Genomic DNA, 14,577 nt, shown 5'->3' on the forward strand with positions numbered 1-14,577 from the left:
ATGTGGCAGAAAAACAGGCCTGTACTTGTCTACAAGCGAGAAGCCCAGGCTTAACCAGATTTTTGTACAATATCTCTAAAAAACGGCACAGAAACTGCCCTAGAAAACACCGTATATTTTTTTCCTTCTAACTTTGATAAAATAGAAACGGATTGTTGTGATGTTAGTATGTCATATATTTAAAGTACAGTGAAACCCCTTTAAAAAGGACACCTTTTGAACCAAGAGAATCGCCCTCACACAGTGAACCCCCGTTTATAAGGACACAGTATAGGAACAAAGAAAATTGTCCTAATACAGTGAAACTTAGATTTGTCCTCATATGGTGAAACTTTGTGAATGTAATAAGGACACTTTCAGGATTCTTCAAACTGTTTTATTACCGGAGTGTTCTTGTATGAGCGGGTTAAAATGGAAAATTGTTTTCATTCAGCATTAAAAGGAAAATATGTGAAGAATGTAATTTACCAGATTCAATCGAAAATATAGCAATGGCTTCCACGAATTAGCTGCTGAACAGAAACGGATGCTTTCTCACATTTGATATTTTGCTAGAATGAAAAATGTTGGCGAAGAGAGAATCTATTTAGGTCTGTAAATAGGCAGCTGGAACAACAAATGCGCACGCTCAGATACGGCGGTAATAAATGAGCTGATTATACAGCCAGGAGGCGTAACATCATAAATGGCAAGCCATATAAATTTTTTGAGGGACTTTGAAGCTATAGCGAAATGCCATCTTCTGGGCAAAATTCTTGATCCATATCATGGGCTCCAAAGCTTTCCTAACCGCCAAAAGGGTGAAGACTAAATACCGACGGAAAGGCTATCATTTGAGGGAACAAGCCTTTGCACCGAGGGTATCGGGTCGATAACTTCTTTTCTTTTATCATGTTTGTAAGAAATGTTTGAAATGTGATTGTTCTTAATCCAAAAGCGCTAATCATAAAACCTCGTTTCAAGTTGTTTTTACATAGTTTACGATAAGAATTTGATTGAATGGTGATCTATTTTTCCCATGCTTGGATCTCGTACATACAGTTCCCAGGAAGAATGATTAATGGGCGATAGCGGCTCAAACACGTGGTGAGACACGTGATCAAACACGTGGTCTCATAGAGACGGACGCGGAGAAATCTTCGCTCTTGCTGCGTGCACGCCTGACACGGGTTCTACAATACAAGATATCCCTAAACGCGCGGTTAAAGTCCTGATGAAGAGCGCCATAGAGGATTGGATTCACAGAGCTGTTCATAAACACGAAGGCGGTAGAGGCGTATTCGAGGCCTCGCGGGACGGACTCGCGACCCGCAAAGAGAGCCCACAGATTAGCCACGCCCCTTGGGAACCAGCAGACGGCGAATGCGAGCGCCACGCCCAGTAACGTGCGTGTTACGCGATTCTCGAGAATCTTGCGCCGTTTGTTGCGCATTTTTTCCGCTCTCTCCGCCTCCGTCATCTCTTTCTTCATGCTTGTGAGCGATTTTCCAAGTGTATCGCTTGTGTCTTGTCTTTTAAAAAGTCTGTTAATGCCATTCTGAGGCCTGCCTTCCGCGTGTTCGCCTGTGTCGCCGTTAGCTGCCTTCCTCGCCCTCTCGTACCATCCATTAATGCCATTGCGACCGATCTCGAACGCATCTATGAAGACGCTCCTCCTTTTTGTGCGTTTTGTGCTGGCGGTGCCATTATGCTTACAACTCTCCGACTCCACAGCTTCCTCGATGCCACCTTCTCGTGAGCTTGAGGCAACGCTCTCATGAGATAGATTTTCCGTGGATTCTAAAGAAGCCCCGGCGTTATCTTTCCCTTCAGAGTGCGTGACACCAAATTCCGCTTCACCAGATTGCGTGACATCAGATTGTGTTAATCCAGATTGCGTAATATCAGATTGTGTTACTACAGATTGAGCTGCGTTAGATTGTGTAAGATCAGATTGTGTTACTTCAGATTGCTTGACATTAGATTGTGTTACTCCAGATTGCGTGACATTAGGTTGCGTTACTTCAGATTGCGCGACATCAGAGTGTACTATTTTGGAGTGTGTTACTCCAGATTGCGTGACATTAGGTTGCGTTACTTCAGATTGCGTGACATCAGATTGTACTATTTCGGAGTGTGTTACTCCAGAAAGCTTGACCTTTGTTTGCGTTACGTTTGTATTTTCATGTTTAGTGCCGTCACAACAAGACGCTTCATCCACTTCTACCCCAGTTTGGCGTGACTCCCCTAATGGAGTCACGCCAGATTCGGTAACGCCAGGTTGTGTGACACTTGGATACTCTCCGCTAGATATTGACACACCTGATAACGGTCGGGATGGTGTGACACATGATATATCACCCATTGATAGTGTCGAGCGTGACCGTTCTTTGACCCTCTTCGACTGCCGGCGAACGTTCACATAGATGCCGATATACAGTATAACAGCCACTGCAGTTGGTAGAAAATAACACACTACTTGTACAGTTACAGCGAAACTCAACTCTTGAGACCACAAAATGTTACAAAATAAAGTCCCCTTTACAAATCCAAGCTCCCCCCAACCAAGAAACGGCATAAGTGTCCAAAACAACGAGTGGAGCCACCCGAAGAACACCGTCCCCATAGTGAACCTTTTGGTTAGCTTTTCGTATGAGTGAGGGAAAGCCACAGCGATAAATCTATTCACGCTTATGTGCAAAAGAGCCATGATTTGTGCTGCGGTCAGAAACGCATTCATAAAACCCGTTGCTTTGCAGATCTCCTGGGGGAGGGTCTCGTCCCAGACGCTTGTATTCGCCGCCGTCAGAATCACAAATGGTACGATTATAATCGTTACGGCAAGGTCAACGCAAGCCAGATTCACCACCAGTATCGCTGAACTCGTACGCAACGACCGAGTGCGCCGAACGGCTGCTATTACTAAAGAGTTACCAAAAATAGCAGTTATTGTGATGGACGCCATTATGATACAGTAAAATACGATGATACCAGTCGATAGAGGTTCGGAGTGAAGAGATGATGTTTCGTTTGACGCCGTCATCTTGATTTAATTTGATCAGTTGCGATACGGCGCGAGTTTTTACAGCTTCTGTTTTTCTGTGATGATCATTAGAATCGCTACAATAACACAGCTAGTAGCCTGGCGCGAAGTGCCGATCCATTTGCATCAGCTTTAAGTTGGTAAACAACTTCAAAAGAGCACAATTCAGATTTCATAATATGTGAATGGTAATTGGCATCGCAACCCTTGATGTGAATGTTGTCTTCTTCTTCTTGTGCTCAAATATTAAACTCTCTCTTGCCAGCTGCACGCATCTTGAACCGATATTTTAGCACGTTTATTCCAGCAAGAATTCGGCAACCATCAAAGCCAGAAATCGAAGTCTATTTTCCGTCTTGCAACTTGAGGATGTTGAAAGAATCATTAAATTGTGACACGAAGTGTCAACAGCCGAACAGGAAACATTTTTTGCCTTGAATAATATTTTTTTGCGCCTCATTGCATACTGTTGTTTGCTAGAAAATTCCATAATTTCTTAGAGAATGCGTTTTTTATCACGCTCTGCTAGTGTCATCAAAAAAATGCCATAGTTCATCGATGTTTTATGCAAACGGCTTTTTTATGGCTTACGAAGATAAGATAATAATTAGCTAACGAAATCCGAGGATTACTGTGAAAAACAAACAACCTCGTCTAGATATTATTTTGCCTGCTTTGATGAGAATGAAGTCTGTTTAAACAGCTTTCTGTTGATTTGTCAAAAATATGTGAAAAACAGAAACAAAATTAAATAACCATTTTCGCTACCGGTCTCAAAACGTCTCCAAAAGAAAGAATGATACTTTCTTTGAAAAAAAAAAAGATATGGGTATTTCACTTTATGATGTTTAGTGGATGTATAATAAAAACTATATTTACCTATTATTTGCTCACAAAGAATAAAGATCAGATTAGCATTACAGTATCCCTCAATAAAACTATATAAAACACGGGCGAAAATGGTCCCTTATAAATGGGAAAGCGATGAAAAGGAAAATAAAAATAACAACAGCAAAGCTCGGAAGTGAAGGAAAAAGGACGCTGTCGTGCAGTTTTCGGTCAATTTGAATTCTCTCTCATTTAGTTACGTTAAAAAAAATAACACAAAATAGCTTTTCGGTACACATTAGCAATTTATATTTTAATAATGAACAAAAAACGTTTAGTGTCTCTTTAGCGACACTTTTTGGGCAAATGTTAATTAAGCAGAAGCCTGGGAACGAGGTCGTCTGATCTGCGCCACGAAACATCATTCTTTAACTCTGTCAATACTATCAAGGAATACATCACAAAGAACTAGCTGTAGGATTCTGTTTAGGATTCTCGGAGGGAGCGCAGCGACCGGAGAGCAAGTCTAATCTTGGTATCGCATATGATTTTTCGTGTCCAAACCACAGGCTTCCCAGTCTGTTGATTTGTATTTTTATTTCATGGAGATCAGCGGTCTTCTTCGAGAACCCCTCTACTGAAACATGTTCGTCCCGTCCTCCGAGCATTCACTTTCTATTAGAAACTTCTAGACATTATTCCCATAAGCTAGACTTAACGGCTTACTACCCGGGACGGGTTTCCTGTGCTATATAACTCCGCGTGAAATGGTTTCCTGTGACGTCACAACTGTTACCAACCACAGGAAAACCGAGTAGAAACTAGGGTAAGAACGCCTGGACTACTGTAATCCTCGCCTCTTCCCTGCTATCAGATCTGTTGTGAATTGTTGTAGGTCGATGTTTGAAATATTTCATTGCATACTACAAACCTCCAGTCCCAGTATTCTGACGCCTTTTACCGCATTAAGATAATGTCTTGAGGCTCCTCTGACAAATCAACAAAATCGAGCTCATACTTTCTGAAATAGGAAACCTCTTTTACCGCATGCGACACCTCTTTTTCGCGGCTAAAAAAATTGCTCGATTTATCTTTTCTAAACTTTTACTCTGGGTTTTGAACAAGGTTAGCTTGTTCGTATTTTCCTAGAGATTCTGGCTTCACTACTTCTCTGGTCCCCCACTAGGTTTCCTATGTAAATTCAAGCCATTGTTTTTTGTCACTTATCCAAGGAATGGTCACATTTATCGGTAGACATTATCTTCCTAGCACTGCGCGCATGCTCGAGGAACGTCATTCGGTAGATGATAAGATGAAAATGATATCGGGTGGCTGGTATTTCATCGGTCATCATTATAAGCCATTGACCTTAAAACAGAAAATGGCAAAAAAAAGGACAAAAGGACACTGACAGGGTTTGTCTTAAAAACAAGGCAGTAGAATATAAGAGTTTGGGGTTAAGGAGAGAAGAGAGGAGACGAAAAGTTGCCTTTCTGTACAAGAAACGGAAGGATTTAAAAAAGGAATGGAGTTCTCATCCACTCCACCGGGAATGAAATAGCCGGCCCTCATTCGGGGTTATTTAATATTTGGCGCACCCTAGCGTACGAATAAGCCCGAATGGGATCCGGCTAGCAACGAAAGTGTAGGCCCGTACACAAAAGTGGGTAATTTCTCTTCAAATACTATGCTTTTTCCATATACCTATGACTGCACACCCCCCTGCCCCCTAGCCAACCCTGGGTACGCGCCATTGATTTGTCTAGAATCGAATTGAACAGAATATAGGATATTCCCTGCAGTAGAAAACACAAAATCTTGCCCCAATTCGAAAAATAATTACAACAGCAATATCTAGTTTAGGTGTGTTCCAGGCTACTAAAATGTGCCGTTTTCTTGGCCGTTTTCTTGAAATGTCTTCAAATATCCGATCTTAAGATATAAACGTTTAAAACTTGGTGGACAACACTTCAAGTTTGTAATCTTTGAGAGGTTCCTGTGGCTGCGAGGGCGGTGGTGGGGGTGGGGGGACTTGGGTAGAATACGTTTTTCTCGACCTCTTTAGCCGCACCGCAACGCGCACGACACGAAACACGAAAATCACGCATACCATCGCGATCAGCATGACAAGGATGATAGAGTTACGCATGCGTGGGTCCCAGTTTCCCAGCGCGCTCGCCACCTGCGCGGTTACCAAAGTAGGGTAGATGCTGAACGTGTAGCGGGTGGACCACAGGAAGACCGTGTTCTCTAGAATGAACCACACCAGGACGAGTACGTACATCAAGATGAGCACCACAGTGGTGGAGGTCGGTTCCGTGATGTCTTCCCGGTATGTCAGTACAGCGGCGAGGATCAACATCGCATGGTAGATAAGCCACACCACGTAACACGCAATGCCGTTAAACACGAGCACCTGAAAACCCCAGAAATAACACGCGGGGTGCTCCTCGGGGTCGTAGTACTCGTTAAACCGCACGTAGATTAGGACCAAGGCTAGAGCTGTGAGGAACACCGCACTGAAAAGTACGATACACGCAGCGGTGACCATCAGACGGTTCAAGAACACTACCCACGTGGCGGTCAAGATAGTGGAGCTCAGGAAAAGCAGGAACACGAAGGAGTTGAGGACAGCGGGGAATTTACGGAACTGTATGGCTATCGCTTGGATCATCCAGAGAAGCTGCCAGCCGTAGATGCCATACCAGACATACTCCATCCATGATTGCGGCCTCATGGTGACGAAAAACGTGTCTGAGACTTGGCTCGCGGTGCGATTCTGGAGTATATAGTGGAAAATGAACTTTTCTTGGCGTTGGCTGTAAAAATGGATTACTCCGAGCAACGCTATAAGTATGATGTTGAAGATGGCGAGGACTGCACGAAACACCGCAGTGCAGGCACTCATATCGAACTGGCAGTCCTCACTTCAATTCCTAATGTGCTCAGCTCAATTCAATGACTCTGTTTCTGACAAACAGCAAATAAACATCAAGAGAAGTACTTTGAAGTTCTAGATTCTAAAGTTCTAGGTTCTAGTAACTGAAGTTCTAGATTTATGTAACTCAGCTCAATTTTAGATTTAGTGGAATCTTCTCTGTCTATCTATGGAGTCCCTTTAGATTGCAATCATCTCAAAATCAACACACACAATTAATGGTTTCAAAGAATCTCGAGTCCTCAGTTTCCATGCATTTCAAATTCCATTCTTTGGAGAACACACGAAATAAATGATTTTATCCGCTCTTATTTTGTCACTTATAAACCAGACTACCGGCGAATCTTCAAATCTTCTTGGCTATTTTCTGGTCTCTCTTTTCTTTGTGACCTCAGTTTTGTTGTGCTACTTTTGCCCGTGGGCTACTCAAAGAAAAGTAGCCCGTAGTCTGCGTCCCTATAGAGTTTCCACCACTTAATTCCACCGCGTATTGCCGACCCTATGTCCGTATATTGCCGTCAGTAGCGGGTAGCTTTGACCTCCGACAACGTTCGTAGCGGCGCGCAACGTCTGGCTTGTGAAGCAGTCTAGCAGTGAGCGCAGGATTTATAAGAGCATTTGCCGTGACTGAAGTAAAGACTCACAGGTAAAAACACAGTCGAATAGAGATAAGATTGCCGGCATGGAATTTTTGGGATGTCACTCGAAGGTCAGTATCTCGGGTCTGTCTAATCAGATGTGCGCAATCGCGCGACCTTTGACCCCCTATCGATTGTTTCCTCTATCTCGCTCTGTCACGGATGGACTAGATGCGCCTGCTTACACCCGGCGGCCGATCAGCTAATACTTTATTATTTTATTCACATTGGGCGGGAATGCAGTGGTATCTTGGGGTGATAAACTAACCATGGTTAAAGTCTGATACTTTATTAACGATATCTGATTGAAAGTTACTCGACTGAAATAGCCGATGGAAATCACTGGCTTACCAACCTCTCAGTCAATCTCCAGTCAATCCCAGTACTAGCTCGAATATTTTCACGATGATCACCCCCTGTAATTGTCTTATAATTGTCTTATATGCTAGAATAAAGTCACAATAAACTCTTATTGTTTTGTGGTGTGTATTTCTAACGTTTGAGCAGTTGTGGGATTCGAAGTTACTTGATGCCTTCTTTTTAGAGGCATCAAGTAACAACGTCCTCCCAACGCCCTTGAGCCTGTGTGGAAATAGAGGATTTTAATAGGTTCGGTAAGTGTCGGTAAGAGGTCTTAAAGCCTTTGTTTTTTTTTTACCACGGTCTCGGAGTCTCGGGTTTTTAATTTCACAGGGTCCCGAATTTTGTTAAACGCGATCTGTTTTTTATCGTTACCATGCTACGGGTTTCCCCTTCTTTTTCGTAGTGTAGTAAGAATGTATTGTAACTCAACTTATTTTTTTTTTCAACTGACTTTTATGACAGTCGAGCAAGTTATCTGTAAACAAGCTTGAACAAAAAGCTCGGGCTCGGTTGCAAAGAGACCGGAAAAGCTCGGGCTCGGTTTCCGAAATTTGACAAAAGTATCGGGCTCGGATTCCGCAACACGGGTCTCGGCAAGTCTCGGATGAACAAATCGCTACCCCAAGCATTCCCGCTGTTCTTACAAATTACAATAATAGTCTCAAGCTACTTGGGTAGCCTTCCAGCTCGAACCCGAGTTCTTTCGAGGACAAAAGAAGCACTCGGGATTCTGTGGAAGGTTATAAGAAGAGAGAGGCTGTGACCGCTCTAAAAGTACACAGCGGCACGAGAACCATCCTCGGGGACCCAGGGCGTCGCGGAGATCGGGCACACAGGGAGCGCGGCGCGAGAACTTACCCGTGACGATCAAGATCAGGATTTGCTGCGGGACTGTCCCGAGATTAGCGGTTTGTGAGACCTTCACGAATTTTTTGCGGGACTGTCGCGAGGTTTGCGGGACTATCCGGGAGTTTGCGGGACATTCCCGATGTCTGCGGGGCTACCCCGAAGTTTGCGGGACATTCCCGAATTTTGCGGGACTATCCCGAAGTTTGCGGGACATTACCGAAGTTTGCGGGATTTCAGCATAAGGTCAAGTGTGGCCTTGTTGTCGCCTGTCAGCTATCGCAGTGTCACATTAATAGTTTAACTGAAAATAAAGCGTCCTGTAATAGACCTGAAATGGATCGTATGTCATCGCTACTAAAGAGTAAAGCATCGAAACCGCATGGAAAAATCAACACTATCCGAATTTCTAGAAACAAGAGTTTGTTTCACCCCAAGACGTAAAACCCTTTGGAAGAAGTTTGCGGTTCTAGTGACCATATGTGGGGTCGGGGCACTACTGTATTTTTGCATCGCAGAAGTCGAGACTTGTATTGAGGGGATGAAGTTTGTGAAAGCGCGTTGTTCTGTAAACGAGAGCGGTATACAAGGCGAGATTCTATGCGATTGCGGTGTGTATGTCCCATCTGCTTGCTATCCGTGTTTAAAAGTCTTGGTCGTGGTCGGAATTGATGGCGAAAAAGAGAAATTCTCGCCCCCTGTGTTGCTGTACGAGAGTGTGTTTACGTTGGATCAAATAGTAAGGGTAATAATGGCAGGTGATAATGAACCAATTAGACATTAATACCTAATTGCGGGAGTAGGATTAAATATATTCCTGGTAAAATGGTAAACACATGAGTAAAAGGATCGAATGATCAAATGTGTACATACACACACGCAGTATACATATCTCACAGGTCGCAAAAATTTTTAGGAAAAAATTCAATAAGTAAACCTTAGACTGTGATTGATTACAAGAACCTTTTGTGAGTTTAGAATCAAACATTATTCCTGGTAATATGGCAAACATGTGGATAAAAACGTGCTTGTTATCTGAGTTAGTACAAAGAGCTTGAGAAATACTGACAGCCTTTAACCTATCAATCAAAACCATATAGCTAGCACTCGCTATTATGGAGATCTTCGGGACCTCCATTAGCCCGGGGGACTCCCCCTGAACAGTCACAAATGCTTGTCGAGAAAATAAAATGTAATCCTAAGGGATAGCAGAATAGGAGCTGTTAAAATCGATGTTAACCCATAAAAGATAGCACAAAAAAAATGAGGCACTTTTATGGTAAGGAGGGTAAAATCGTGGTCTTAATTGATTTCCAAAGTTTGATTTAAATTTCATTCATGTTATCATTCACATGCTCACATACTCATTTTTCCGATCAATAACGTACACATGACCAGACAAAACATCTTTATAAATGCTTTTGCTTGTATCTCTCTAGTGCTCTTACAAGCCCCCATCCTGTTGCCATGACAATGTCAAAAACACCCAATCAGTGATGCAGATACAAAAAGAGATGCTAGCGATGGGCCCTGCGTTTGAATGCCACTACAACCCCAGGAACACGAGCCAAGTGATACTTCATAGACATAACTACGAGTGGATCGTAGCAAGCTGTTTTCTGTGGCCCTCTCTTGCCATAGTCTTCGGCATAGCATCGATACGATTTATCGAGAACATGGAAGAACGAGACGCCTATGTGAAGCAATTGATCATGATGGTAGAGGCCAAGCGAAAAATAAGTGGCAAGTACCACAGGAAGATCAGCTCGGCTGAGCCACGAACACCGACTGCTGTATGATTCAGCACACAAAGGGCACGTGCTCGTCACATGTTACTGAGCCACAAACGACTGCGGTATGATACAGCACGCGGTGTACACGTGCTCGTCATGTGCAAATTGACTCACGAACACAGATTGCCGTATGATACAGCACGCTAAGGGCACGTGTTCGTCACATGTAACTGAGCCACAAACATCGCCGTATGATGCGGCACACGGTGGGCACGTGATCGTCACATGTTACTGAGCCACAATTGTCTGCGGTATGATACCGCACGCTAAGAGCACGTGCTCGTCATGTGCAAGTTGACCCACGAACACAAACTGCCGTATGATGCGGCACACGGTGAGCATGTGTTGGTCATGTGCAAATTGAACACAGACTTCCGTATGATGCAGGAGGCGAAAGGCACGTGTTAGTCTCGTGAAACCGAGCTACAAACACTGACTGCTGTATGATGCAGCACGCGAAGGCCACGTGTTCGTCACATGCAACTGAGTCGTGAACATTTGCTCCCCCATGATAGAGCCACACGCAGTCTGATGCAGCACGCGAAGGCACGCGTTTATCGTGTGCAACTTTGGTAAACACCATTTGGGAAACCTACCGCACTCCTGATGATACTCCTGTCTTGGTGACCACAGTAGCGCGCATTTCTATATTGATACCCTATTTTGTAAACAAAATTTCGAAAATGTCTTTATTATCTGAATTTGCGCATAGTACAAAGCCACATACGGTTTTTTTAAAATAAAATTATGAATTATATTACACATATATAGCGATTGGTAAAGTATTCTTTTGCGAAATTACTATTTAAGAAGCTGTCTAATTCCTATCGCAGAGCCAATAACAAACATCGCAATCCCTAATACCAGCACAAAAAAGTCCAGGATTATATCCCAGACAGATAGCTCCTCGTACTTCAACCGCAAGTGGAAAAGAGTCGGGAATATAAGGGCAGTCATGGCACCGAGATTCCCACTGATCGCGATTAGAGCGGCGAAGTGCGGCACAAGCAATGCGATGGCGACGGTAATAACAGTGATCAGGACCCTTGCACAGACGTACCACACCTTGCTTGGGATCCTCTCAAACGTGCACTTGGGTATAATTGAACGTTCCGTGATTTGAATGGCGGCGACGGCCAGAAAGGGGTAACACAGAATGGAGTAGGCCACGAGGAGGGCGTTGACCGTCACGTGGATCGCGCTATTCGCGGGAAGACTATTACTAATGACAGGGTGGATATTACCGTAGAAGGAGAAGAAACCATTGATGGCAAAAAAGGTGCGCAAAACAGCGCAGAAGGCGTATGTTATGGCTAACATGGAATTAAATCGTGTACGGTCTGTCATGTTTTCCTCTATAGTGGGTAGAATACCATGCGCAACGTAACTAAACGTCACCACACTAATCGCAAAAGGCGTCCCCGCTAGGGAGGCCACGGGAAGTACCGTCAACTCCCAGGGGCGGCTCTGCGAGTACCCGTACCCAGAAACCACCACGACCGCCGCCAGCAGTGCCGCAATACTCAGTAGACTAAGCCACGCAACTTGGGATAAATTCTTAGCGAGGATCATGGGTAGGCCTACGAGCGCAGCGATAAGGATCCAAAGACGGTCACCGAAGCCGAGGTCCTGTAACATACTAGAGATAAGCGCAGCGCTAAGCACGATGTAAGACGCGGCACTCAGGAATAACTTGACACCCTGGATCACAACAGTGATGATACCGCCATATCCTGGCCAGCAAGCCTCTCCGATCTCCTTGTAAGAGTGCCTCACCCGGTACCGGACCCCATTGTACGATTTCTCGTAGAGACAGTCAATAAGGATTTGCCCGGTGTAGTAGCAAATAATAGGGATAACGAGGATGCTGACAAGTGCGGAGATGCCACCTTGGGATACCACATACGGTAACGCCAATAATCCACTCCCCAAGATGTCGCTCAGGAGATTCAGAATGGCTTCACACACAGGGGTACCTTCGTGCCTCTTTTTACCCTTGGGCGTGGTCTCCTGGGGGCGGGACGGGCACTCGTCTTCAAATGGGATCATTGAAAAGGGCACGTCCAAGTATGCACTCGTGCTCGGTTCTTTGCACTTATTTGTCGCCATCTTGAGGCTTTTCTGAAAATTGATAGTTTGTATCATAATATGAATTTCTAACATTTTACGTGAATATTTTTTTGATTATTTAAAACATCATCAAAGTATAATATCAAGCATTTTCGTTACAAGGTAGATTCCTGTTTTGCGATCGGATCGGGTCGATAAGAGTTTCAGTCTAATCACAAGATGCCAATTTTAAATAGTTCTATGCAATGACTCGATTAAGCGAATAAACGTCGCACCTCCATTACCAACAAGAAACAACACTGTTATACAAAATAGAGTCATTTGATAATAAGGAAGATTCGGGTTAGGAGAAAGGCCAGGAAAATTAAATAAGTGTTGCGGCGTTATTCGAGTAAATACAGTAAGAGTGTCTCATTTTATACGGGATATAAACCAACATCGTACATGCATCTGCGAGGATGATTTTAACATTCATTACTTTTTTTTTTAGAAATCCTCGTTTGAAAATATACTAAGTTAGGGTTTTACCTTCTATAACTTCTCATAGCATGACTGCCGCGATGAACAGGTAATTAATCAAATTACATAACTTGCCGCGAACATTAACTTCACCGCGCAGGCCGCAAGGGTCAAATAATGCCGAAAAAACCCAATGTGGCCTGAGGAGCGTTGCGCTGGAGAATGTAACTAGAGAATTTACAAATAGTAACTTTTTTAAGCTTTTTCTAATACAAATAATTTCCTTTCCTTCATACGGTTAGGTCATATGTCAGATAACTTACTTTTTTATCAAAGATTGAATACTATATGAATGGTAAGCGACAAAATATCGGATCTGTAAAGTTGAAAATATGGTAAGCGACAAAATATCGGATCTACAAATAATAAGCAATTAAAGAAAGTGTGACAGTTATTTGGCTACAGACAATATAAACCATAATCATATAGTAAAAAACACTAATAAGTACGCGCAGGTCACTGGTGAATTAATAGGTTTGTGAAATAATAAAATAAAATATTTTAAAGCAAGAAGCTTTTTACTAACCTTGGACAGAAAGGGGTTACCTAGGCGTTGATGTTCTGAGTAAAAGAATAGCTTATTTTGTTCTGATTTCCGCGAATGACTTGCTTGATCGCGGATCCAACATAAAGTTGTTGAGATGCCCCCCCAAATATACCCGGGTGCATTTAGCTCACAAGCGTAACATCATCCGGATTGCGTGACCCCAGCATTTAGTTGCGTGACCTTAATATTTACCTCACACGTGTGACAAAACAAGATTGCGTGACCTCAACATTTTAAGCCTGGTTTGAAGACCAACCGTGTGACCGAACTCATCGCCTGGCTGTATTTTCCTAAGGGGCTGTTTACATGATGCCGGATCGAGTTTCGTTCGGGGTTGACTTTGAGTTTCGTTCCACGTTTACATGGCGGAATGCCTGACGGCGAGCCTGCATTGCTTCAGGACAGCACTCGCTCTTTCCCTTTACTCGATTCCGCCATCTTGGGTATTTGGAGATCAATGCGCGTGCGCTACTCGTTCCAGGCAGCTCGACCGGCAATCTCGCCCTGGATTGAGCTTTCGATCCGCGTTTCAAGATACCGCGAGTAAATGTGAGTAAATTCTCGCACCAGAACGAAATTTCGATCCGGAGCGAGAACCGGTGCGACTTCGATCCGGAACGACTTCAGTTTTGTCGCGGAATCATGTAAACGCGGAGTTACAAAATACAGGTGTACAAGAGGGGGACTGAAAAAAACGGTGTGAGTTCACCCCGGATCGAAAGTCGATCCGGCGTCATGTAAACACACCCTAATAATCGGACTTCTTGGTCAAGCCACGAGGCTATACAAGCGCACCAACCTTAAATATCACGAAACCTAAATTAACATATTTCCTAAAATATTTGATTGTGCGGGTTGCGCGATTGGGACAGTATGAAATCTTTATAATATCCATTCTGACAGTAGTCATGCGAATTTGTTATTAATGCTCCAAATTGCTATGGCATTGAAGCTTTTAAAGGCTTGTTATTCAACATTCCGATCGCGGAGTTGTTTCCATATGACCGCAACAG

General features: G+C 43.6%; 4 protein-coding genes across 5 annotated transcripts; 1 reads left to right on the top strand and 3 right to left on the bottom strand.

The window, feature by feature from the left end:
• Window positions 1-359: 359 nt before the first annotated feature.
• On the bottom strand, window positions 360-3,633 carry LOC5520792 (tyramine receptor Ser-2). Its single transcript, XM_032365779.2, has one exon. The coding sequence runs from the start codon at window positions 3,020-3,022 to the stop codon at window positions 1,100-1,102; it is 1,923 nt and encodes a 640-aa protein (XP_032221670.2). The 5' UTR covers window positions 3,023-3,633; the 3' UTR covers window positions 360-1,099.
• A 795-nt stretch (window positions 3,634-4,428) lies between these two features.
• Window positions 4,429-7,556, bottom strand: LOC5520887. The gene has a single exon (XM_032365732.2). It carries the CDS (start codon window positions 6,756-6,758, stop codon window positions 5,799-5,801), a length of 960 nt encoding a protein of 319 aa, XP_032221623.2. The 5' UTR covers window positions 6,759-7,556; the 3' UTR covers window positions 4,429-5,798.
• Window positions 7,557-8,956: 1,400 nt separating this feature from the next.
• Window positions 8,957-10,813, top strand: LOC5520888 (calcium-activated potassium channel subunit beta-4). The gene is made up of 2 exons (XM_001640559.3): window positions 8,957-9,374; window positions 10,075-10,813. The coding sequence occupies exons 1-2, from the start codon at window positions 9,018-9,020 to the stop codon at window positions 10,432-10,434; spliced, it is 717 nt and encodes a 238-aa protein (XP_001640609.2). The 5' UTR covers window positions 8,957-9,017; the 3' UTR covers window positions 10,435-10,813.
• Window positions 10,814-11,103: 290 nt separating this feature from the next.
• On the bottom strand, window positions 11,104-14,502 carry LOC116604009 (vesicular inhibitory amino acid transporter). 2 transcript variants are annotated; one of them, XM_048730784.1, is made up of 2 exons: window positions 13,757-14,502; window positions 11,104-12,549 (listed from the first exon to the last, which is right to left on the bottom strand). In XM_048730784.1, exon 2 carries the CDS (start codon window positions 12,535-12,537, stop codon window positions 11,230-11,232), a length of 1,308 nt encoding a protein of 435 aa, XP_048586741.1. In that variant the 5' UTR covers window positions 12,538-12,549; window positions 13,757-14,502; the 3' UTR covers window positions 11,104-11,229. The 2 variants fall into 2 exon arrangements, with proteins under 2 accessions (XP_048586741.1, XP_048586742.1); XM_048730785.1 differs by lacking the exon at window positions 13,757-14,502 and adding an exon at window positions 13,544-13,710.
• Between the last annotated feature and the right edge of the window lie 75 nt (window positions 14,503-14,577).

This window comes from Nematostella vectensis, chromosome 7 (assembly GCF_932526225.1).
Source record: "Nematostella vectensis chromosome 7, jaNemVect1.1, whole genome shotgun sequence".
NCBI classification, from domain to species: Eukaryota; Metazoa; Cnidaria; class Anthozoa; order Actiniaria; family Edwardsiidae; genus Nematostella; species Nematostella vectensis.

Excerpts from the sequence above, each read along its gene's own strand:
- LOC5520792 (XM_032365779.2), bottom strand. The coding sequence starts at position 3,022 with ATGACGGCGTCAAACGAAACATCATCTCTTCACTCCGAACCTCTATCG.
- LOC5520887 (XM_032365732.2), bottom strand. The coding sequence starts at position 6,758 with ATGAGTGCCTGCACTGCGGTGTTTCGTGCAGTCCTCGCCATCTTCAAC.
- LOC5520888 (XM_001640559.3), top strand. The coding sequence starts at position 9,018 with ATGGAAAAATCAACACTATCCGAATTTCTAGAAACAAGAGTTTGTTTC. Across the intron at positions 9,375-10,074 it reads TGTTTACGTTGGATCAAATA|TGCTCTTACAAGCCCCCATC; the intron begins GTAAGGGTAATA and ends GTATCTCTCTAG.
- LOC116604009 (XM_048730784.1), bottom strand. The coding sequence starts at position 12,537 with ATGGCGACAAATAAGTGCAAAGAACCGAGCACGAGTGCATACTTGGAC.